The sequence below is a fragment of the Eucalyptus grandis genome, chromosome 4 (assembly GCF_016545825.1).
Source record: "Eucalyptus grandis isolate ANBG69807.140 chromosome 4, ASM1654582v1, whole genome shotgun sequence".
In the NCBI taxonomy this organism is placed as follows: domain Eukaryota; kingdom Viridiplantae; phylum Streptophyta; class Magnoliopsida; order Myrtales; family Myrtaceae; genus Eucalyptus; species Eucalyptus grandis.
The window spans coordinates 19,401,763-19,425,299 of record NC_052615.1 but is presented as its reverse complement, the minus strand read 5'-3'; the positions used below and the strand labels follow the sequence as shown (position 1 = coordinate 19,425,299).

Below are 23,537 nucleotides of genomic sequence, written 5' to 3'. Positions count from 1 at the left end.
ATCGGTACTCCATTGAAATATATAGATGACTTCCTTAAGGACAAAAATTATGGAAATGAGTATCTTTTACGAGGAAAATGGAGGATTTGGGAATTGCCCCAAAAGGAAAAGCAGAGGACGCTCGTGCGAACATTCCAAGTGATCCTCGTATGCCAGGACAAAATTTAATTGAAGGGAACGATGATGACAGAATGTTCCTTGAATTTCAACCGAAAATGGGAGTGGCAGCAAAGGTGAAAGGAAATCGGATGGATTTGTTCAAATCCAAGTATCAAGAAAAAGTGTATTTCGGTTGTTGAAAAGAGGGGTGATAAACCCTAGAAGTGTCGATTTTGACTTCCTAAACGCCATCAACATGAACTTAAGAGAAAAGTTGAATTTGTTTCAACTTGAGAATTTTTGCTTTGACTCTACTGACGGGTATGCTCATCTGACCGCTTATTTCTATTCAAATCTTAGCTTTCGGATGCGAATAGAATTTCATTCAGTGTACGAGACCAAGTCTACGTGGTAGATGTGAATATGTTGGCGGACATAGTTGGAGTTGAACGAGGACGTTATCTACCAATCAAAGTCTCACCTGCTCGTACTACTCGGAACTTGTCAAAGATAGGAACGCGAGAGAAGAAAGTTACCTATTCCAGGGATGAATGCCATCAACATTGTGCTTCATAAGATTGTAATCAACTGTCTTAGACCGAAGTCTACGTCAAAGACTTCCGTGTCTCTTCCTGAAGCAAAGTTGATGTACGCGATCAATTCGGGACGGAAATTCTCTCTCCCGCACACTATTCTCTTCCATATGTACGAGCAATGTCGAAAGACAAAGGACAATTGCCTTATCCTCAGTGCAGTGACCAAGATCTTCGAGACACATGAATATTGAACCGCCACAAACACTTTGTGTTCAACCTTGTGATAAGATGGTGGTAGGTTTGAAGATGTTAACGAAGATGCGTCTGCAAGAACTTTCCAAGGCAATGGAGAAATTCGAGTGAAATCTCCAGTTCGATGCAGCTTCAAAGAAAAGGAAAGGAGGCTATTGGTGCCCCATCGAAAAAGAAGAAAAGAACTCTCATCCTAGAGGATGAAGATGAAGAGGATGAAGATCCTACTATCCATGCACGACAAGAACCGGACGTTACGTGTCTCGGCCGCCCGAGAACTTCGGAAGAAACAGAGAGAAGAACAGCAAACCAAGAGCAGAGAAGAAGAAGAGCAGAGAGAGAAGGAGAAAGAAGCTGAAGAAGAGAAAGAAAAGTCTGCTGCTGAATCTGGAGAGAAGGGAAATCAAGAGCATGATCATCACTCTTCCCCTTTGGATGTCCTAGAGACAGGGGGAGTTGGCGAGCAAGAAAGGTCCACACCTCATGCTGCCGATAGTGAAGGTCCAAGACAATCTCCAGCGGACCCGAAGAATTTCAGGCTTCTCAATTGCACGAAGAAGGTGATACGTCAACACCAAATCCACAAGACTATACAGAAGCGCCATCATATACATTTACTCCATCTGAGAAAGCTCATGCCAGTACACAGACGGACAATTCTGCAGATTTTCATCGCATCATGGATATTCTTCTGGAAATGCGTGGCCAGATATATGCTCTGGACTGTGAAATTCAAGCCATGAAGAATGCTGGACAAGCATCTTCAGTCACCTTGGAGGACAAGATGAAAGACCTTGCTCTGCAACTTCAAGTCAATGCCAAAGGAGAGGAGGTAGCTCATCTAAGGGAGGACTTGAAAAGGCTAGAAGGCTTAGTCCAGTCAATGGGAGATTTCCAGATCGTGCGCATTCCCAAGCAGACATGACTCCTTTCTCACCCTTTTTAATGATGACAAAAAGGGGGAGAACCAATTTGAACCAACAATTTTTAAAAACTAAACTTTGACTTTTGTGATTATGTTTATTTTTGAGTATGACTTGAGAACTTGAACTTGGGTGTGAATTTAAATTTGACTGAATTGGCTGTGGATTTTGATGCTTGACTGGTTGCATTTATATCAAGTATTGTTATATGGTATTACTCATGAAAGACTAACCAATTTGCTGTGGATGCAGAGTCTGGTTGTTTTATTAATTTTTATGAGTTAGCCATATTGCTTGAGAAATGTTTTTGCAGGTCAAAGTTGTTCAAATCTACAAGAAATTTTTGTCACCATCAAAAAGGGGGAGATTGTTGGAGAAATCTTTCCAGAATATTTTGAAGCTGACAAAACATTTCTATCAGTCTAGTCTGGATATCGACAGTTTAAAGTCTCAAGACTTTGTAATCTCAAGACTCAAGACTCAAGACTCAAAACTCAAGACTCAAGACTATTCTCACTGACAGTCTTTCTAATCCAGTGACAAAGGAAATCCAAAGCCGAAGTATATGGTTGAGGATTCGATCCTATCCTCTGGAAAAGATCCCTTGGTTGGATAATCATTTCGGATTCTTTGATTCTTATCTAAGATCAATTGAAGATCCAATGATCGACGAAACATTCTTGGAATGTTCTATTCTTGGAAACCAAGATCCTGATTGTATGGGTGAACAGGATTGATGGGCTATCGTCAGATTCCTTAAATAGCTCGGATGATCTTCTTAATTGATTCCGTCCAACGGGTAGATTGGAGGAATTCCTTTGGTAAGTGCCAACGGCTATGATGGCATAAAGGAGTATAAAAGGAAGACGTTCTAGTTGTTTTAAGTGTGTGATTGATAGAAAAATTCCAGAGTCTGAAGAACCTTGATTGTTAGTCGATACGGTTTGAGCGAAATTGTATACACGAGTGTTTATACTTGGTGATACCTTGAGCGAGTGTAGTAGATCATCTACATCGAGAAATCAAGGAAGATCAACACTGTAACATCTCTTTGTTCATAGTGGAATCCAGCCAATCGGCTGTCAGTGCAGAAGAGTGGACGTAGGCTTGCATCAAGCCGAACCACTATAAACCGCGTGTTCAATTCTCTCTTTCCTTTACTCAGTCTTACGATTGATTTTTTTAATTGCAAATCCTTCATCTGTTTAAGTATTGTGCAATCTTCAAGAAAAATTTTATAAACCTATTCACCCCCCTCTAGGTACTCGTACTAGCAATATCATAGACCAATAGCATTTGATTTTATGATCTTCGTGGTAAAATATTACGATCTCTGTTTTAATCATTTGATTTTATGCATTTTGATTGGTTTCCCTGTAACTACTCCTTTATTTCCTTTTTCTAAGTCCTATAACCACATTATTTCCTCACGTCGTTTCGACGTAATCGCCTTCCATCACTTTCAATTTTTTGATATTTATGTATCAAAGGAATGTCTCACTTTGATATGATGTCTAGAAAATTTTAAACCACACCACCAACCCCCTTTTTTGGTGAGTTATTAATTTTATGTCCATATGAAAGATCCAAATTAACTCATCTTTCATCACTTGCGTAAGAGAAAAGTTAAAGAGGGGAGGTTTCGACAACAACTGTAGGGCGTATCCATTCGTACCATGTTTCAGCCCATGGTTTAGAGCGAGATTGGTATCATCCCATGGTTCAATTGAACAATTTCCAACCTCTTGAAACGAAATCGAAGACTTAGCCAAATGATTTTAGTTGAAACCATTATCTGCAATTTGAGGTTGGAAACAGTCCACTCATAATAGCTGAACTCGCATTTACTTATCGAAGTTAAACAAGCCAAAAACGTTGTAAAACGAACTTACTTTTGATCCCATCTACTAATTTAACAGCAACATACTCCTCTAATAAGGACCCGTCAGTTTCATCTTTCGCACAAACTTCAATAATATCTTTCAGTGTATCAAGCAATTGTAGTTCTCTAATCAACGAACAAGCCATTTTATAATATTTGCAATTTACATGGCCACTTGTTTATCTCTTATTTTTTTTCCCTCATGGACCAATAGCTTTTGATTTTATGGTCTTCGTCGTAAAATGTTACGGACTTTCTGTTTTAACCTATTTTTAATGGACCGACAGCATTTGATTGGTGTTCTAATAACTACTCCATTATTTCCTGATGACGTCCTAAGACGGCCACATTCCACGTTGAAAAGATCCGGTCAGTCTCATTCAAATGGCAAAGGACTAACAAAGGAACACGTCTCTTCTTTCTGCTAAAGCTGAGCGAACTACCCCATTGAAAACTGAAGATCTTGTGCAACAGAAGAGATGTGTGTCGAAGGAGTAATGACTTTGGTTTGAGACACAAAGATGGGCATTTCTGGCCTTTTGCCACGTATTTCCGTTCCGTCGGCCATTTATTTAGCCATATTATGTTTTCCTCATCCACCAGTAATATTTGATTTTATCGTCTTCGTCAAAACTAAATACATCCATTTCTCATTCGCCAATAGCATTCCAATTTAGTTCCGTGCGTCAAAAACATAATTGGAAATAAGAATCCCTTTTGAACACAAGAAATTATGAAAAGCCCAAAGGACTAGCAAGGCAATTTGAGCATTTTTCTTAGCCGTCACATGAACAAACAAAAGGAGAACATCAAGGAGATGTAATCCTTTTTCATGACAGCTGAACAGTGTCCTCAAGCGCCGGCCAACGGAAGCATGTGATTATCGTCTTCTAATAAGACAACCGTATCGAGGTACATCCAAAGAAAGCCAGCTCGGCCTGGCCGGCATGGTCGTCCATTGTGAGTTTTAAAATAGCCTTGCCGATGAAATGGAAATGACAATAGCAGCAGTCCACTACGGCATCTACGTGTGGAAAAGGATGGATTCCCATTAAGATTCTTTTATTCCAAAAGGCCATCGTCAAGCCGTCCATCCAATCGAACCCACTCCCTCAAATGCGAGTTTTCTCGGACTGTTCTTTTGTGTTAGTTGCTGTTGAATTTTAGTTTGTCTCTCGCCTTGTAATATATTCAGTTGAATCCAAAAGCGATAAGCTATGCATTCAACATCGGACGAATTTGTCAAAACGTTTCAGGATTGACAGAGCACGATTGAGTGAGGCTGTCATTTAGTCATTGACTCAGGCATTACTTGAGCTGTCTTTTGCATTATCACTGCGCAATTCCACAACTGGGGATTAAAAAATTAGGGTAAATTGCAGAAAATGTTGAAACATCTTATGTTTTATAGTTAGTTATTGATATTAGACATGATCGAATTAACTCATTTAAGCATAGGAACTTAAAAAGGATATGTGAAATAGACAAGAAAAAAAAAAAAATTTTTCCTTCAAAAACTTAAAAATAGAACTCTTTTCCAATCTTAGATGAAAACAATTTTAGTTTCCATTAATGTTGTGATTGAAATGAGTGGTTCATGTTTTTTTTCAAAGAACATGAAGTTCAATAAGAGTATCAATAAAATATATTAATACTTGGAGAGAGAAATGGAATCATAATTGGAGTCAGAATTGGAAGACTCTTTTCTCTATTATTATTGAATCTTTTGCAATATGAAATGTCGTCACAAATGATAAATACAATTTAAAGAGACAAGATCAACAAATCGATCGAGCAAGTAAATAGTATTAGGAAAATCAATAAAGCTTAGGGAAAAACTTCATGAAAAATCTCAAAATATACTCACCGTGACACATTTAATCTATACTTTTTTTACAATATTAAAAACTTAAACTATGCTTATTGTTACATATTTAGCTTAAATTTTTTACTCACATGAAGCTTATATTACATGATTTTTATTTTACTTAAATCATGTGAGCGCTATATCAATGCTATTTACCTTCTGACATCTATGTAAATAAATTTTTGACATTGTTTGTTGGGGGAATTTGGACGAGGTAAATGTCTTACATAGAAATAATTTGATATTTTTTATGTCACGGAAAAAAGTTTAAGGCAAATGTATAACAATTGCATAATTTGGGATTTGTGGTGGCTTTTTTCCCAAAATTTATTGTGGGAATATTGAGAGAAAATAAAAAGAAGTAAATAAATTGAAATAGAATTTTGACTTGGATTATACACACACACACATATTTATTGAACCAAAAGTGACCAATTTTGGGTCATTATCAACAAGGATTAGCCTTAGTGAGAGTAGACTTTGGTCACAATGAACAAAACAATTGACATCTCAACCACATAAGTCATCCACAACATTTTTTAACAATTCAAAAAATTTGGTAAGTCATGAATTTATTACAATGCTGGTAAATCTATCATACTCTTTGGACATCACTTACGAGAGTTGTAAAATTTTAGAAGAGTTGACCATTTACTATCAAACTGCTGACTCTGTAGCTGCAACATTACATTACCAGATGGTTTATCGAGTGCAGAACCATGCATTTGATCTCAACTTCAACAATGGTAATGAAGATGCCTTGTTCATCTCCATGCAGAATGACCAGGCATCTTGTATCCATGTTCCTAGACAGATCCCATAGAATACGTTGGCCAAGCTCCTTCTAGAGACCTGGATTACCAACTACGAAAAGCTACATCAGCACAACAAGCATTTCCAGTCTACGGACTCAGAGTTCGTTAGGAAAAAAGATGGAACCGTTTCCATCAAATTTGGCAAGGAAAAGGAAGAAAGTCCTTCTATCTTCCAAACCCTCTTCATGATTGAACCATGTGTTCCTCAATCCATTTCCGAGCCAGATCCAAAAAAGCATGTTCGACACTTCGATGGTGATGGACATCCTGTTCATTACTATAAAGACAATTATGGTCATTGTTTTTGGGATCCCTTTTGTCAATGTTCTGACTGTACAAATTCCCCCGATGAGGTAGATCCTTTTGCAAAATCTCCACCTCGACGGAAAAGGCCAAAGGATAAGATGTTTCAAAGGTACTTAGATGGAGATTCATCCGTTGATACTCTTGGTGAATGCGACAAATACCAATTCATGGTTTCTTATGCACCACCTCCACCACCAGAGTCTAGTACTATATCCCAAGCCTCACCAGATCCACCAAAAACACCACCACCATCTCCTCCCCAGAAAAAGCAAATCCTCTATCCATTCTATAAGCCAATCCTTAAATGGGCTAAGAAGCATTCTTACCCCCTCAAAGTTCCAGAAGAAGCACCACCTACTTCTTCTATCGCTATGTTTCAGGATACTGACTTTCCTCCTCTTGTTAAGGAATGTTCTAAACTCTCGTTCCCTGCCGCAGAAGAGTTTATTGATCCTCATGGCAGATACTGCCATGTTCCTAAAATCCCTACTCCCACTAATATGGATGAACATGGGAGACAGAAAAAAAAAAAAAAAAAAAAAAAAAACCTCTGCTGTTGAAGATGTTCTAAATTGGCAATCAGAGACTTTGTTAGCACAAAGCAATGCCTTCAATGCAATTGACTCCAAAATTGGAAGTGTGCAACAAGATCTCCGAAGGTATGATGAAAGTACCAAAAAGATACTTTCTTAATTCCAGAAAATGCTTCACGCCTTGGAATCAGGACAACATCTTGGGTACCATTATCTCGAAAATCCAAAGCCAGAAATAGAGAAGCTCAAAAACCAAATCCAGCTTCTTGAAGAAGGAAGGTTCAGACCATTTGCCCATTGGCACCTCCTGTTAAAACCGGATATTTACCCCCACCACCACAAACATCCATTTTTGCCACTATTCCAACAGATCCTTACAGAAGGGAGCCAGATATGGCAGACTTACGAAATCGTCTCAAAACCCTGCAGAAGGAAAATGGGAAAGAAAAAATACCACATACAAGATCAAGTTCCATTGTTATAAGAGAAAGGCCAAAACAGATGATGCTATCAAATCCATTAGAATCTTTTCTAAAGGATTTAGGCACCTAGGAACCTGACTCTGTTATCCAACAGCCTGAACAACCTGATCCTCCTAATCCAGAAAACCAGACTCTGCTCCTGGTAGAGCAAACTTCTAATGATACTGAAACATAATCTTCGTATCATTTTCCTCCTCCTCATCCTTCTCAATTCCTACAGTTGATACCCTCCCCATTGCACCAGTTACTTCATCAATATTCATGGCTGACCCACCAAATGATGACATGGAATCAGATTATTCTGACATAGAAATGGGTCAGACAAGCAATCCTACTCAGCATGTGTCCATCGCATCAAAACAATTCTTCACCATTGATGATATTCCTTATCAGAAATGGCTGATAAGGCTTGAAGAATTCCATACCTGGCTGAACACCCAGTCTATCACCAACCATGATATGAATGACATCTTGTACAACTTTGTTACAAGATTCACATGAAGCTTAAAGTTCTGGTGGCAATCACTTTCAGACCAGGACCAGATTCATTTTCTGATGTCACCTAATTTTAGCCATGCCCTCACTCTCTTATATCATGTCTTTGTGGGAAAACCCGGTGATCTCATAGAGATAAAAAGAAGAGATTTTTTTGAAAGACGATGCTGCTCCCTCCAGAAGAAACATCTTGATAAGCATTTTAAATTGATGCTTCAAACCTTTTATCAAGTTGGAGCAGACCCAAATTTGAAGCATGTTTTCCTTACTTCCATCCCGAAAGAACTATCCCAGATGGTTGAGAGATCATTCTTTAGAAAACAAAGACGGGTACAAGATATTCCCTTGGGGGAAATACATCAAGAAATCCATCTATGCCTAAAAGAATTATGCTTAAAACGCCAGATGGTGCGAACATACATCACATATGATAAATGCCTCGAATCAGCCTGCTCCCGTCAGGAGCTGAAAATTAAGTGCTCCAAGAAAGACGTGATGGTACATGTGGCAAGCATTCTCGGAAGAAGAAACACTACAAGAAGTTTTGGATAAAGAAATCCAAACATGGCTCCAAGCATTTCCGGAAAAAGAAGAAATGACGATACCTACGCAAAAGAAAGGATCGCACAAGCCACAAAAAATCAAATCGTTGCTACATTTGCAATCAGAAAGGACATTTTTCCAAAAATTGTCCTCAAGCGAAAAAAGGTCAGAATCATCTAATCCATCATATTGAGAACGAAATAGGTATTTCTCTCGAAAATGATGATATTGAATCCTTATTCTCTGCTAACGAAGAACCATCTGAACAAACTTTTTGTGCCATTCCCTTACCAAACTTCCGGTGAGACCTAGTCGGACTCGAATCAAGAAATTTTTCATATATCACCATCATCCCCCGGAACCAAACCTTGACATATTTTCAAGTCAAACTCACTTTGTCCACACTTCCCCGTAAAAATCCTCACATCAAAGTTTGCCAAACCTATCACTGCTATTGCTCTCATTGACACGGGAGCAAGTTGTTCAATTCTAGACACTAAAGTTCTTCCTGAAGAATTCTGGACTTCTTACACCGATACTTCAATTCAGTCGAGCGATACTTTCTCCACAAATGTCAGAACCACTCCTGTAACTGTCCAGTTCTTCCCGCAATGCTCTATAACTGCAAAGATTTTTTGATCTAACCTTCCCAATAAAGACTTGATAATTGGGTGGGACATAATGACTCAAATCTCTCAACTTCGCATCATTCCTGGAAAAAGTCTTAGGTATAAAGATCAATTCTCTGAGTTTGTCAATATCCAGAGACTCTTTTCCATTCAAATGAGTCTACTAGATTCGATTATGCAAAAATTATTAGAATCTTATTCAGAATCCCATGCAGAATTCGCTCAAAAGTGCTCTCATCCTTTATGGGAAAACCCAGAGTTCTTTGTTCGCCTTCCTTTCAAGAAAAATGAAGACATAAACCCAACCAAGGCGAGCCACATGGGAATGAAGCCAGAACATTTAGTTCTAGCCCAAAGGGAATGCTCGGAACTTTTGCAACAAGGCCTTATTGAAGTTTCCGACTCACAATGGGCTTGTGAAGCCTTTTATGTCAATAAGCGTGCCGAGCAAAACAGAGGAAAAATGAGACTGGTAATCAACTATCAACCTTCAATCTTTTCCTCCAAGATGATAAATTCCCTTTACTATCTAGAGATTCTCTCTTTAGTGGTCTAACCAAGGCCCACATCTATTCCAAATTCGACCTCAAAGCCGGATTTTGGCAATTGGGCATCCATCCTGTTGACAGATCCAAAACAGGATTCTATATCCCGAACCAGCACTTCCAATGGAAAGTTGTTCCTTTTGGCTTAAAAGTAGCACCATCCCTTTTCCAAAAGGCCATGCGCCACATCTTCCAACCAATTCTATCGAGTGCAGCTGTATACATTGACGATATTCTGCTCTACAGTCCTAATGAGCAATCACACTATCAACTCCTTGAGCAGTTTGCAGAAATCGTGAAAAGGCATGGCATTATGCTTTCCCAAAGGAAAATGAATATTGCCCAGACAGAAATCGAATTTCTTGGTATGCACCTTAACAAAGGTACATACTACCCGAGGCCACATATCGCTCAAGAATTATTGAAGTTTCCTCAAGATAACTTCACAACAAAGCAAGTTCAGCAATTTCTTGGGATAATTAATTATCTAAGGGTTTTTGTCCCAAATATTGCAAAGCTTCTAATCCCTTTGCAATCCATGCTGAAGAAGAATTTCCCACCTTGGGGAAAAACTCAGACCAAAGCAGTCGCTGAACTTAAGGAGATTATGCAGAATCTCCCACCATTACAAATACCATCAACAGGCAAAAGAATTCTCCAAACTGATGCCAGTGATGAATACTGGGCAACTGTTCTTTTTGAAGAAATTGATGGTAAGAGACTCCTCTGTGCTCATAAAAGTGGAAAGTTTTCCCAAGCTGAAATGCATTACCATTCCATTTTCAAAGAAATCTTAGCGATCAAAAAATGGAATCAAAAAGTTTGAGTTTCATCTCATTGGCCACCACTTTCTGGTAGAATTAGACATGGCATATTTCCCTCAGATGACCAAGTTTAAACAGAAACAGATTCCAAATTCCCAACTGCTTCGATGGGCTGAATGGTTTTCAAAATACTCCTTTGAAACTAAGCATATTCCTAGAAAGAAGAATGTACTTGCTGACTTCTTATCAAGGCCAAAAGCACCAGCCGAGATCAACATGTATATCAAAAGGCCTGCTTTCCATATGCTTAACCATGGAGTAAAATACAAAATCGAGAACATCAAAGATTCACAAAGCTGGAAATACCCCCAGGAGATTATCTAGCAAATCTAGAATAACAGCCTTGCTGAGAACTTGGAGAACCTCATGTGGCAAAGCCACACAGACCTATTCAGATTCAATGGAGGTTCGATTCTTTATCCTTTCGGGTTAAATATGAATTATCCATTCATTCATCCTCTTATCTGGAAGGAAGATGATTTTCCTAAACAGCTCAAAACGTTATTATGGTACTTAACCAATAAGTATCTGATAGCTTTTGAAATCCTAACCAGAAGATTCATTGCTAACCTCACAAGGATACTCTTGCTTGGAAGAAACATTGAAAAAGAATGTGATAGAAATCTTTTAGAATTTCTAAATTGGTTCTATCATCCTACATGTTGGAAACAAGACTTGGAAAAAGAATTGAGATCCATGACGCCAAATCCTGAGGTTCATACCATCATATTTTTTCGACGTCCTTGGAATTTTTGCAGAAATAATGGTAGTATTCTTGATGCACCACTGGAAATAGGAACCACATCCTATAAACCTAACTTGAACAGCCGAGAAGCCCGGATTTACAAATCTTATCCTAGATCTGTTCGACTTTATGAACACAAATATCGAGAACTCTAGAGAATCCTATGCCAGGAAAACAAGACCATTCCCGAAGATGTTTGGAATAATGCACCCACTATGTGGGATCATTATGACCTAGCACCAGAAGCTAAGGAAGCACTCGGACAATACAGACAAGCCTTATCGTCCCAAGAGCCTGAAATGACAAGCGAATATGACATTGTCCAATCCACCCAGGACCCCTATGCACGCTTTGGAGGACCTCTGTCCTAGGATCCCTACGAACAATTCCAAAGCATGGATACATCTTTCTATGCAGAGCCATCCAACTGGCCTCAGCCGAGAATTCCTGAACCCTAAGAAGATGAAAATACAAACTGGGCTGAAGAAGAAGCATCACATTGGGCTCATGAACAAGCATCCTCATCACGAAGGCTGAATCAAATCCTCTCACCTGAAGACCTTGAAGCCCTTGAACAGAAGTACGAGGCACATCTCCTAGAAGACAGCTCGGATGACTCAGTTTGTAGCTACAATGCTCGTGATGGACGAGACCGTTGAACCTGTACGATTCACTGTAGCAAAATCACTGTTCACTTTTACTGTAGCACTAGGCTAGGAAAGAAAGTCGTTTCACATCACGATTCTTGTTCATGTTGTGCGAATAATTCCCTCCCGAAAGTTTTCGGTGCCCCTGTTTGTATCCGGACCCGTGAGCTAGGTCCCTGTGTGTGTCCTTATGACCTCTTATTGCCTATATAAGGCAAGGAGGGTGTAATGTTTTAGGCAGAGTCCCCTGAAGTAAAGTGTGTGCTTTGTGAGAATCTCTCCATGGCTTTCTAAAATCCCTCTTTTTCTCCAGCCTGGTAGGATCCTTCAAGAAATGCAGCTTGGGTAGGTTAGAAACGTTTCCATCATGGCCTCTCTGAGTGTCTCTAGGTTCTGAACTAAAGGGCTGAGTGGTTTTCTGCTAAAAGGCTGTCCCTGAAGGGCTTGAACTGGGTTGTTCGCCCACTGTGGGATGCATACCTGCAGGAAATTTATGACCTAGCACCAGAAGCTAAGGAAGCACTCGGACAATACAGACAAGCCTCATCGTCCCAAGAGCCTGAAATGACAAGCGAAGATGACATTGTCCAATCCACCCAGAACCCCTATGCACGCTTTGGAGGAAAAGGCCATGTGCCGTATCTTCCAACCAATTCTATTCTGAAAGTTGGTAAATTTCCTAATGATGTTCGTAAATTGTTAATTTGTTATCTGACTGTTGACACCTAAATTTTGACTAATCATGTAGTAATTAATTGCATAGAAAATTAGGGATTAATCTTTAACTCCTTAAAAAAAATAGTAAAATTGCATTTCATGTAGTCGCATTTGCATCGGTAGTAAAAGGACAACAAGAAGTAGGGGCTCGCGGTCGATTGCATGCACAAAAGGATGGTCCATTTTTCGCTAGTTTGAACACGCATAAGAGAAAAAATGAGGAAAGAAGCTCTCGCACGTCCATTGTCTATTCCTCATTAATGCATGCACATGCATACATAAATTCGGTGGACATGCGGATTCGGGAGAAATCTTCAAAGAAGCAAAAGCAGCCCATAATATATTATATAATATGCCCATATTGTATTATTATAATATGTCCATAATATTATATAATCTCAGCTTTGATTGCGCAATAAAAATTCACCTGAAGAAGAAACCTCCTCATTAATGCATGCACATACACGCACGAAATAAGAGACGTAAAAATCCTACAGGCGCCTGCAAGAAGATTTCCTTGCTGAAGAGCAGAGTAGTGGCCGAAAGAAAGGTCTGGAGAAGAAGATAAAAAAAAAAAAAGGGCAAAGTTCAGCTTAAATTCAGGAAAAGTTGCGGCTGCATCTTGTCACAATAAAGTTGGCAATGGACGGCCTATAAATAAGACCACAAGAAGCCGTGAAGGGGGGTGAAAAGAGAAAAAATTCCATTGCGAGGAGCTTCTCCTTCATTCAAAAGAAGAGAGAGAGAGAGAGAGTCTGTCGGAGAAAAAAGAAGGTGAAGTCAGAGAGGGCAACAGAGAAAGAGAAAAGAACGTGAAAGAAAAATAATAAAAAAGAAGGGTTGTCTTCTTTAAGTGGGGGCTTCGAACAACACCGGGAGGCAACTTCTGCAGCTGCCCATTACCGCCGGAGCCTCGAACTCTCTCACCGTTGCAACCCGCTCGGCGCCCGCAGCGGCCCGTCACCGCGCCAGCAACCTTCCTCCTTCCAGCGAGTTCCGAGCCCGTCGCCGCCCCTCTGCCCTGCGCGCCACCGTCCCCGACGCGAGCACCCTCCAGTCCACACCCACAGTCGACCTGCCCCACCTCCACGCCCCTCTGCCCTGTTGTTCCACCAGCACCCGGCTCACCCACAAGCCCGTGTCGCCCACCGCCTCCGCTCGAGCTAGCACCTGACGACGCTCCTCTCTGCCTGTTCCCGACGCCCAACGCCCGCGCCTGCACTGCTCTTCGCCTGAACACCAGCCGCATCGTCTAGGACACCTGCACCGGCAGCCGCGCCTCTGCAAGCCGCTGACCACCGCAGCGCCCAGCCTCGTGACCCCAGCAACCCGCGAGTCCCCTGTCCTGAGACCGAGATTTGCCCACCTCTGCTCCGCCAATTCGGTTCCCGTCCGCGACGTGCAACACCCTCTGCCGGACCACCGCTGCAGCAGCCACCCCTGCACCGCACCGCCGTGACCCGTGAGAGCGCCCGACGCCCCTTCTCCGCCTTTGCTGTCGCCTGACCGCCTCAGCCCAAGCTCCGCTCCTGCAGTTAAATCTGACCACCGCGACCTCCGACCGGTGACCCGACGCTGCAAACCAGCTGATCCGCCCTGTCCGTTGCCGTTCAGCCCTCTATTTCACCCTCTGCCGCCACTGGTTCGCCGGTTGCCTCCCCTCGCCGGTGCCCCGAACACCGGCAGCTTCGTCCGCCGTCGCCCCTCACCGGAACGCCGTCGACCAGCCCCCTTGGCGACCCGACCGACGGTGACCCCCACCAAAAGACCCACGAGCAAGTCGTGCGTGGGAAAAGAAAAAGGAGACAAAAAAAAAAAAAAAAAAAAAAAACAAAAGGGAACATTAGGTAGTTTATTATTATTATTTTATCTTTATTTTTTATATAGTTTATAGTTTGTTTTTATATAGTTTTTTTTAGTGTGATTATTCATTAATGCATGATTGAAGTTCCAATGTGAAATAACCCCTTAAATTAGGGATTAGGAGTTTGATTTTCCGTCCGAAATCCGACTCACGTCTTGTACAAAATCGACAATCCAATCTCATGCCCGAGATTCGATTCGCGATTTAGTTTAAAATTGATCAACCCAATCTCATGCGGGAGATATGGTTCGTCAATTTTGGGTATTAATCTTATCTTGATTGACTTGGATATTTTGCATAAAACATTCGAAAAAATGCAAGTTAGATTAGGGCTAGGGTTAGCGTATTTAGTTATTTCGTTTTTTAAAAATAAAAATCCAAAAAAATGCATTCATGATATTAGTTTTTCTTAAGAATTGCACGCGTCAATTTAGAATAGGATTTTTGATTTTAAATTTTTATAACAAAAAAAAATCCCCCAAAAAAATTAATTAATTTAGGATGCTAGTTTTTTAGGTTGCATGTTTAATTGTGTGCAAATTTTTAAAATTTCGAATTTTATATATATAAAAAAAACAAACAAAAAATCATCATGCATATTAGAATAGAATTGCATGTCTCATTTTAAGTTTCAATTTTTTAGGATAGATTGCATCTTTAGGAATAGAAATATCATGTGCATGTCATGTGGGATTAGGTTCATAAAATGCATGCCATGTAGAATTAGGCTCATTTAATTAAAAAATTGCCCATCATTATAATTAGGTCATTTTGATTTGCATATTTGATTATTGCATGAAAACACAAAATATATTTTACTCATGTCATGTAGTTTAGAACACATTGTCATGCCATTCCATGTTAGATTAGTAGCATGCATTGCATATTACATGATTCTCATTAAACAAGTAAAAACCAAAAAAATGAAATTGCATGTTAATTAGAAATCATATCTAGGTCTGTTGATGTGAATTATGATCTAACAATACAGATGCTTTCGTTGCTATGAGGTAAGTCCTGCAATTTATTCATCGCTTTTTTGGGTATTAAATTGGTGGTTTGCGCACCCGCATGATCACCTCACATGTTAGAAAAATAAATTAAAATCAATTCAAGCTGCCTGCAAAATATTTTTTGAAATAAAAAAAGAAAAGGTACCGAAAAGGTGTTAGAGAAATCTAGCGTAACCAAGTCCCCGAACTTATTTAATCTTTGGTTCGTATGAGTGAAGTAATTCTCTCATTACTTTACTTGGGTTTCTAATCGACCCACCCAAAATAGATTAGTGGCGACTCCATGATAAAGATCTTTTGCATATTAAGAACTTGAACCTAAGTCGCGAATTGGTATGTGCTTGGGAGAGCCCGAGTTAAGTCCAGGCTTAACAATCCATTAGCCGAACCCTTAGGTGGTCTAACTCGCTTTGGGAAGGTCGCGACACTGACAATCAAATTGATAGTCACTCTTTTCAACCAACGATTGTAGAAATGTTCCAATAACTTCATAAATCTACCGATTTTCAGATCTTTCCTCGACGGGACCCATCACTCTTGCCGACAGCGAGGCAGTTTTGCCTAAATGTTTGTGGGTGAATATAATAATCAGCAAGGAAGGACAATCTGGCAATACTAAAATAATGACACGTGAGTTTTAACTTCGACAGAAATGTCAATAATCTCGTTCATTGTAGATCAGAGGACCCAGATTCACCGCTCTGTGCTCTTAAGATTTTAGATTTTGATGAGAAAGCAAAATATTAATTTATTTTTCAAAAAAGCAAAAAGCAAACGAGCCCTATCATAAAGTCTGAAATTTACTTACGACACGTGTAAAATTTCTGAGCAGTTGGTGATTTATTGTATCATTTGAAAATTGGTAAATTTATGATGACGTTAAATATGTTATCTTCCAATCAAATTAAGAGTTGCTTGACAAAAAATCAAATTAAGAGTCATAATTTATTTTATCAACTGCATTAGAGTTTATCAATAATTTCGGGAAATTTATCAGATAGGGGGAATTTTCCAGATTTCTCCTTGACTGGACCTGCACTCGTCCCCAAAGATGGGTAATTTTGGTCTTTCGCTGATGTCCATTCTGTCGGCCATTGTTTATGGTCATCGTCCTAAAAAATTACAATTTTATGTTTCCACCATTTAAATGTATGCATTTGACTGGTGAATATCTAAGGTACCTCAAATTAAATTGGGGAACCTTCGCTGGTAACTTAGCAAATCGTCTTACAAAATTAAGATGGATTGTTTGGAATGATCCTCCTCCCACATCCCAGCCAGCCAATATGCACTTTAAGAATGTGGTCATTCTTGAATTTTCACAAGTTGACTTCATAGATGACTTGAAACTAAACAGCTTAATCAAGGTTTGTATTTCGATTATATTTAAGGTTTGTATTTCAATTATATTTTCTTTGATACTAATATTTGATTGTTCATTCATTGAATGTTGCATTCATTTTGACAGATGGCTAGAAAATTGAAAGTTCTTTCTATTGCAAGTTGTGACAGAATAACTAGAATACCAGACTTCTTTGGATGTCCATATTTAGAGAGGCTTACTTTCGAACATTGTTCCAAATTGAGGAAAATTGACAGCTCTATTGGGAAGTTGAAGTATCTAATTTACTTGAGTATTTATGTTTGCTTTGGTCTTGAAGATTTGCCCGAAGAAATTGGGAATCTACTGAATTTGCAGCACTTCTCTATACAACATTGTAAAGTGAAGAAACTCCCATATTCCATATGGAAGTTGAAATCATTACGTGAGTTGCACTTTGTCAATAGCTATGACGGATTAGATTCAACAAATTCATGGGAGTTACCTTCTGCTATTAGAATGCTCCATAATTTGGAAAAGCTTCATGTTTGCAGTCACTCTTTGAAAGGTCAAATTCCTCATGAAATCGGAAGTTTACCCTTGCTAAGAATCTTAAATCTATCAAGGACTCAATTAAGTGAAGTTCCAAAGAGCATTAGCATACTTACTTGCCTAAAAGGGTTGGAGTTGATGGGATGTGATAAGTTTCAAGAGTTACCGATGCTCCCAGCAAGTTTAACCTATCTATATGTACGTTCTACGTCGCTTCGAGTAGTCCCGGATCTTTCAAACTTGACTAATTTGGTTGAGTTGGATCTAATTTCATGGGGAGGAGGAGATAAACCTTGTATTGGTGAGTTAAGGTGGATTGGTAGGTTATCCAAATTAACTACATTGAGATTGGGACTTCACAATGTCCATGTTCCTACTGAGTTGGCTTCCCTTCCTCTGCTGAACCAACTCGATTTGTTTGGTTTGGACCTACAAACCTTTCCGCAACTTCCCTCGTCATTACAAGAGCTACGAGTTGATAATTTCAATTTCATCGTGTCACTTTCTCAGAATCTCATAAATTTGTCATGCTTAGGGCTCTATAGGTCTCCAATGCAAGAATTTGAACTCAATGGGCATCAACTTCCAAATATAAGGGACTTGTCTATAGTGAAATGTGAGAGCCTCAAAAGATTCAGGCTGTCAAGCATGAGGAAGTTGGTATCTATCAATGTGTTAATTTGTCCAAAGCTAGTTGAGCTCCGATTTTCTCGGTTGGAATCACTTGATACATTGTATATTCAATACTGTGAATCCTTCGGCAGGCTAGTTGATGTGGGGGAAGCTGGGCACGATAATAATGAGTCTGCTAATAAGTTGATTAGTGGTGAAGGGACACTAATCCTTCCACTAAGAGCCTTAAATAAGTTGCGACGCTTTGTTTTGAGGGGTTGCCCTCATATACTCGAGATGCAAATTGTTGGTACGTCGGAATCATGGGAATACTTTGGCCTTTATAAATGTCCTTATGTGCAAAATCTTGATGGTTTGTCAAACTTAAAGAATCTCAAGCGTTTATACATTCATGACAACGAACAGCTACAGGTCATTAAAGGCCTTGACGAACTAGAGTTTTTGGAGGAGCTACGAATTCAAAGATGCGGATATTTGGAAAGTTTGATTGATCTATCGAACACCAAATTGCCGCATATATATCTCCGGATGCAAGAAAAGCTTTAGGGGCTTCCTGGAGGCTTACAAGCACCAAAAAGTAAGTCCAATCAAACCTGCTTTCCATCTCGTAGTTAAAATTTGATTAACTGAAAAAGAGAGATTTCATATTTCAATTCTTTTATTGTTATTGAAGCAAGAAGCCATCAACATATAAAAATGCATTTAAATTGCTCTCACTTGTTCTGACACCGATCAATTGACCTGCAATTTCTCCTCTATTTTCCCCTTTGTGTTTTTCTCATTTTCCATTTATTGTTTTCTACTCCTTTTCGGCGTTTTCTTTCCTTTCCGTCCACTAGAAAGTTCCAAAATTTCGGATAAGCAACAGGACAAGGTCAATTGTTATAAAAATAAGTGGAAGAACTTCATTAATCCAGAAGAGAAGTGCTTGTTCATTTCTTATTACTTAAAGAGGTTGTTTTTAAGTTTCATAAGTCTTTCAAATAAGGAGTTAATTGTTTAGGTAAGTCTTGTTTTTACTTAGACTCCATTCATTTTGTGAAAAATATAACTTTTTTGAAAAATATTTTCCAATATGCCATTTTCCAAGAAATGATTATATTTTCCAGTGTTTAGTTAAATCTTGAAAATAGAGTGGAAAATATTTTTCACTATTCGTTACTGATTTAATATTTTGGGAAAAATTACTAAAACAATCCAATTTTGATTTTTTTAATTAATAAAAATTAAATTTAATATATAATTTTAAATTTTTGAATTTTTAATATTTTTAATTTAAAATTTGAATTTTTAATATTTTTAATTTAAAATTTGAATTTGAATTTTTTAATTTTTCCTTTTTTTTCTTTCTTCTTTTTTTTTTTTTCCTTCTTTTCCTTCCTCTACTATTGCATGCCTCGTAATGGCCGGTTGCTCAATGAGTGACCAAGATGTGGATCGGTGAGCTCATTGCTCACCACATCTAGACGAGCTCGAGCTTTGCCAAGGCCTTGCCCTCGTTGGATCGGCTCCACCTCACCTACCTCACTTTGTAGGCCGACAAGGAGCTTGCCGCCTACGGCGAGGCTCGTGTTGGCCTGTGGTTGGTCGTCAACCACTGCTGTGGCTGGCAATCAGCCAAGGAAGAAGAAAAAGAATTGGGTAGAAAAAGAAAAAGAAAAGAAATTAAAAGCTCAATTTAAAAAACATAATAATAAAAGGAAAATATATTTGGTGAAAGAATATAAGGTGGAAGAAGTTATGGAAAATGCCTTTCACTTTTAAAAATAGAAAATATTTTCCTCACTTTTGAAGTTGCTCTTTCTAATAGTGGAAAACATTTTCCTTGACTAATTCATTTTCCGTTAAACGAACGCTAGATAATTCAGAAAATGTTTTCTCAAAAATTATTTTCCACGAAACGAACGGAATCTTAAGTTATACTGATTTCTTACTTATACTAGTTATTATGGAGATGAGATTGGTACTTTGCGATTTTCATAGCTACGATAGGAAGCTAAAAAAAATCATATACTCGATTTTCATGGATTTTCGTTTCGTAGAAAATTTGCTCAAAGGACACTCTTAGAGCATAACTCACGCGGTCCATCAATTTAACTGAAGTGGTGTTAAGTTATTTTCTTCTATCCATTTAACTACACCTACTAATCCTTGTTGTTGCGGATGATGATTTTTGTTTTTGACTCCTACGACACCATGTTATACGTACGATAAAGCTTACTAATTGAATCGATAAGCGCCAATAAAGCACGTTTCAAGGTTGTCATCTATAGAACTCGATCAAATAAAAAATATATATGCATGCACAATTTCAAATAGAGGAGAAATTGCAGGTCAATAAACAACAAAGAGAGAAAGAGGAGGAGGGAAGGCTTGTCTACTTTACGTCAGTAAGAGCATTTTCAGTTTGATGATTTGCAGTTAATATGATGGGGCTTTATGAAACCAAAGTTTATGGAAAAGAAAACCGGGCAACGAAGTTATTATAGAAAGAACCTGAAATGTGTTTTAGTGAGTAATTGATTAAAAAACTACACCTGCAAAGCACGGTCTTGCCAATGAATGCCTTTTTTTTTCTTCGGACTAAAGGAAACAACACCTAATGTTTGATTGGTGGTGTGGCTATTTAGTTTAGCATTGTCCAGGCCCAGTAATTTTCCGATAATATGATATTGTTCAACTTCTTCTTTGCTTTTTCCTGTTTTCCTTTCCTTTTTCATAAATGAGAAAGTTCCATATTCGTAGCGAGTCCACAAGACAAGGTCAGTTTCTGCCACAAATGATTTAAAAAACTTCAATGCCTAGAAGGGATATATATATTAATAGCTTGGAATCTCTTTTAAAATGCAATTTTCATTTTATATAAGCGAATTGATTAGTTCAACATATCCTTTATGTAATATTATTCATTATGAAAATGATTTTGGAGATTGTGATTTCTACCATGAGCATAGAACATTAAAAGAATGAGGTATTGATTTCACAACTCGCAAATTTTTACCAACTAGAGGTGTTTCAAGAACATAACTTACATGGTCCAATTGTCCACTAATCAAGCGACTTATGTCCTTAATGGAATTGAGTGTTACTTGAATTTGCGTGGGGTTGGTCCGGCCATGTAGGATGTGTGTTCCAAAAGCACCTCATATACTTTAGTTTTGATGTAAAGGCCACTTCAAACAGGAGCAGGAATTAAAGCGGAAGAGAATGCTGGGGAGAGTATCGCTCCTGTTGAAAATTGGAATTGTAACCGGTCTCTCGGCCGTTTTCCTTCCGAAAGCCCTCGCTATGAACAAAAAGAGAATTGGAGCTTCTGGGCGGTAGTATCATTTCGGCATTTTTTTTTTTTTTAAACTTTTTGAAGACTGCGCCGCTCCTTTTTTTTTTTTGGTCTTGGATTGAGGAAGTTGGGGATTGCCAGATTGGTCATTTTGGTTGTTGAGGATAAACAATGAAGTGAAAGAAGGCAGCTAGGTTTTTGAATTAATTCTGTTTGAAATTGGGTTGTGAATGTGATCATTCGGGTTGATGTAGAATTGTTAAATAAACACTGCAACTTGGAGCTATTTTGTTGCTGTTTTGCTAGATTTCTTAATGCAGTTAACTAATTTGCAGTCTCATCGGTGAACCAAGTTTCAATTTTTGTTAGCTTTGTTGTTGATTATTCATTTCTTTTGCATAATAATTAATTACTTGAGAGCAAAAGTTCCCCTCTCTCTCTCTCTCTCTCTCTCTCTCAAGTTGGTTTATCAGCTGGTGAGATTCTGTCCTTCGCAACCCCATTTTCATGAAGCAAGACATTTGTGAGACTTATTTTACGGGTTGATTTAAAAAAGCCACTTCAAACGGGAATAGGAATTAAAAGCAGAGGGGAGGACAGGGGAGAGTGTCATTCCAATGCCTGAGCTTCAACAGTTACCGTCCAGTGCATCCTCCCCAGTTTTTACCTGTTCGATCAACCTCAAAACAGGAATGAAAACAGAGGAGAAGGCAGGGGGAGTGTCGTCCCAATGCCGGAGCTTCGATAGACTGTAATGTCGATTACGGGAAAAGATGGCAAGCTGGCTGGTTCTTTGACAGCAGAAGTGGTGAGGCCCCTCTACGAAAGAAGTCAGAAGGAAGCTGGCTGAAAGCAGAGCTAGAGAGTATAGAAACACTCGAAAATGCAAAGGAGGATGATATACTTTGCCCATTTTTGTAATCGATGCCAATGGCGTCTAGCCAAGCAAATCCAGAAGATGCCACCGTTGACCGGGGAAAAAGGCCCCCGTCGCATGTACTGTACTTGTTGCCTATGTGTTTTTGCCTAGAAGGCATTCGTTTCTTTGCTTCGTCTTTGGATTTAAGCTTGGTTTTTGGCTCCAAAACGAATATGCAACTTAAAAGAATGTGATCTTTCTTCAATTTTCAGACGATGGCTTCATAGATGGTTTGAAATTAGGTAGCTTAAACAAGGTGTGCCCTGCTTTTTTCTATTCTATTTAACCCATAGGTGATCATTCATCCAATGAATAGTGGCATTCTTTTTTTTTTTTTTTAAATAGATGGCAGTTGAATTTGAATTTTTTTTCCCTTCTCTGTTGTCCTCACATAATCACAAGACCAAACTTCTTTGGATGGTTGACCTTAGAGAGCCTCGCTTTTCAACACAGTTAGAAAAATCAACAGCTTTATTGGGAAGTGAAAGTATTTGCCCGACTTGAATATCAATGGTTGCCATCATCTTGAAGATCTGCCCAAAGAAAATGGAGGCCTCATGAATCTTCACTGCATGACTTCAGGTTGGTGCCGTCAAGAAAAAAATTACTAAATTCCATATAGAAGTTGAAATCGTGATGTAAAGAAAATGGAGGCCTCGTGAATTTTCACCACATGCTTACTATTCATGTTCTAGACTATTATTATTATTATTATTATTATTATTATTATTATTATTATTATTTAATTATTTGTGTATTTAAATATAAAAATATTTATTTAATGACGTGTCATGTTGTGTCCTATTATGCGTCGGGTGTTTGTGTTAGTACTACGTAGGTGAGGTCTTCCCTTTGGCGCCAACCAGGCTTCTGCAAAAAGAAGAAAAAGCCAGAGGAGGTAGAAGATTACGAGGGGGCAGGTGGCGGCCTGATCGGATCAGTCCGGCCGGCAAGCTAGCAGTGGCAGAGGCCATGCGCTCCTGCCAATAGCCCTTAAAAACGAGGGGCTTCGCTCATTTGGGGGCTTCTTCTTCGGCTAAGGGAGAGCAACCGAGAGAGAGAGACAGAGAGAGAGAGAGAGACAGTCTGAGAGCGAGGAGGGCTCCGGCGATCCG

General features: G+C 39.0%; 1 protein-coding gene across 1 annotated transcript; it reads left to right on the top strand.

Annotated features, from left to right (window-relative positions):
• The first annotated feature begins 16,888 nt into the window (after positions 1 to 16,888).
• On the top strand, positions 16,889 to 18,769 carry LOC104428157 (protein SUPPRESSOR OF npr1-1, CONSTITUTIVE 1-like). The gene is made up of 2 exons (XM_039310784.1): positions 16,889 to 17,084; positions 17,186 to 18,769. The coding sequence occupies exons 1-2, from the start codon at positions 17,004 to 17,006 to the stop codon at positions 18,767 to 18,769; spliced, it is 1,665 nt and encodes a 554-aa protein (XP_039166718.1). The 5' UTR covers positions 16,889 to 17,003.
• Positions 18,770 to 23,537: the final 4,768 nt, after the last annotated feature.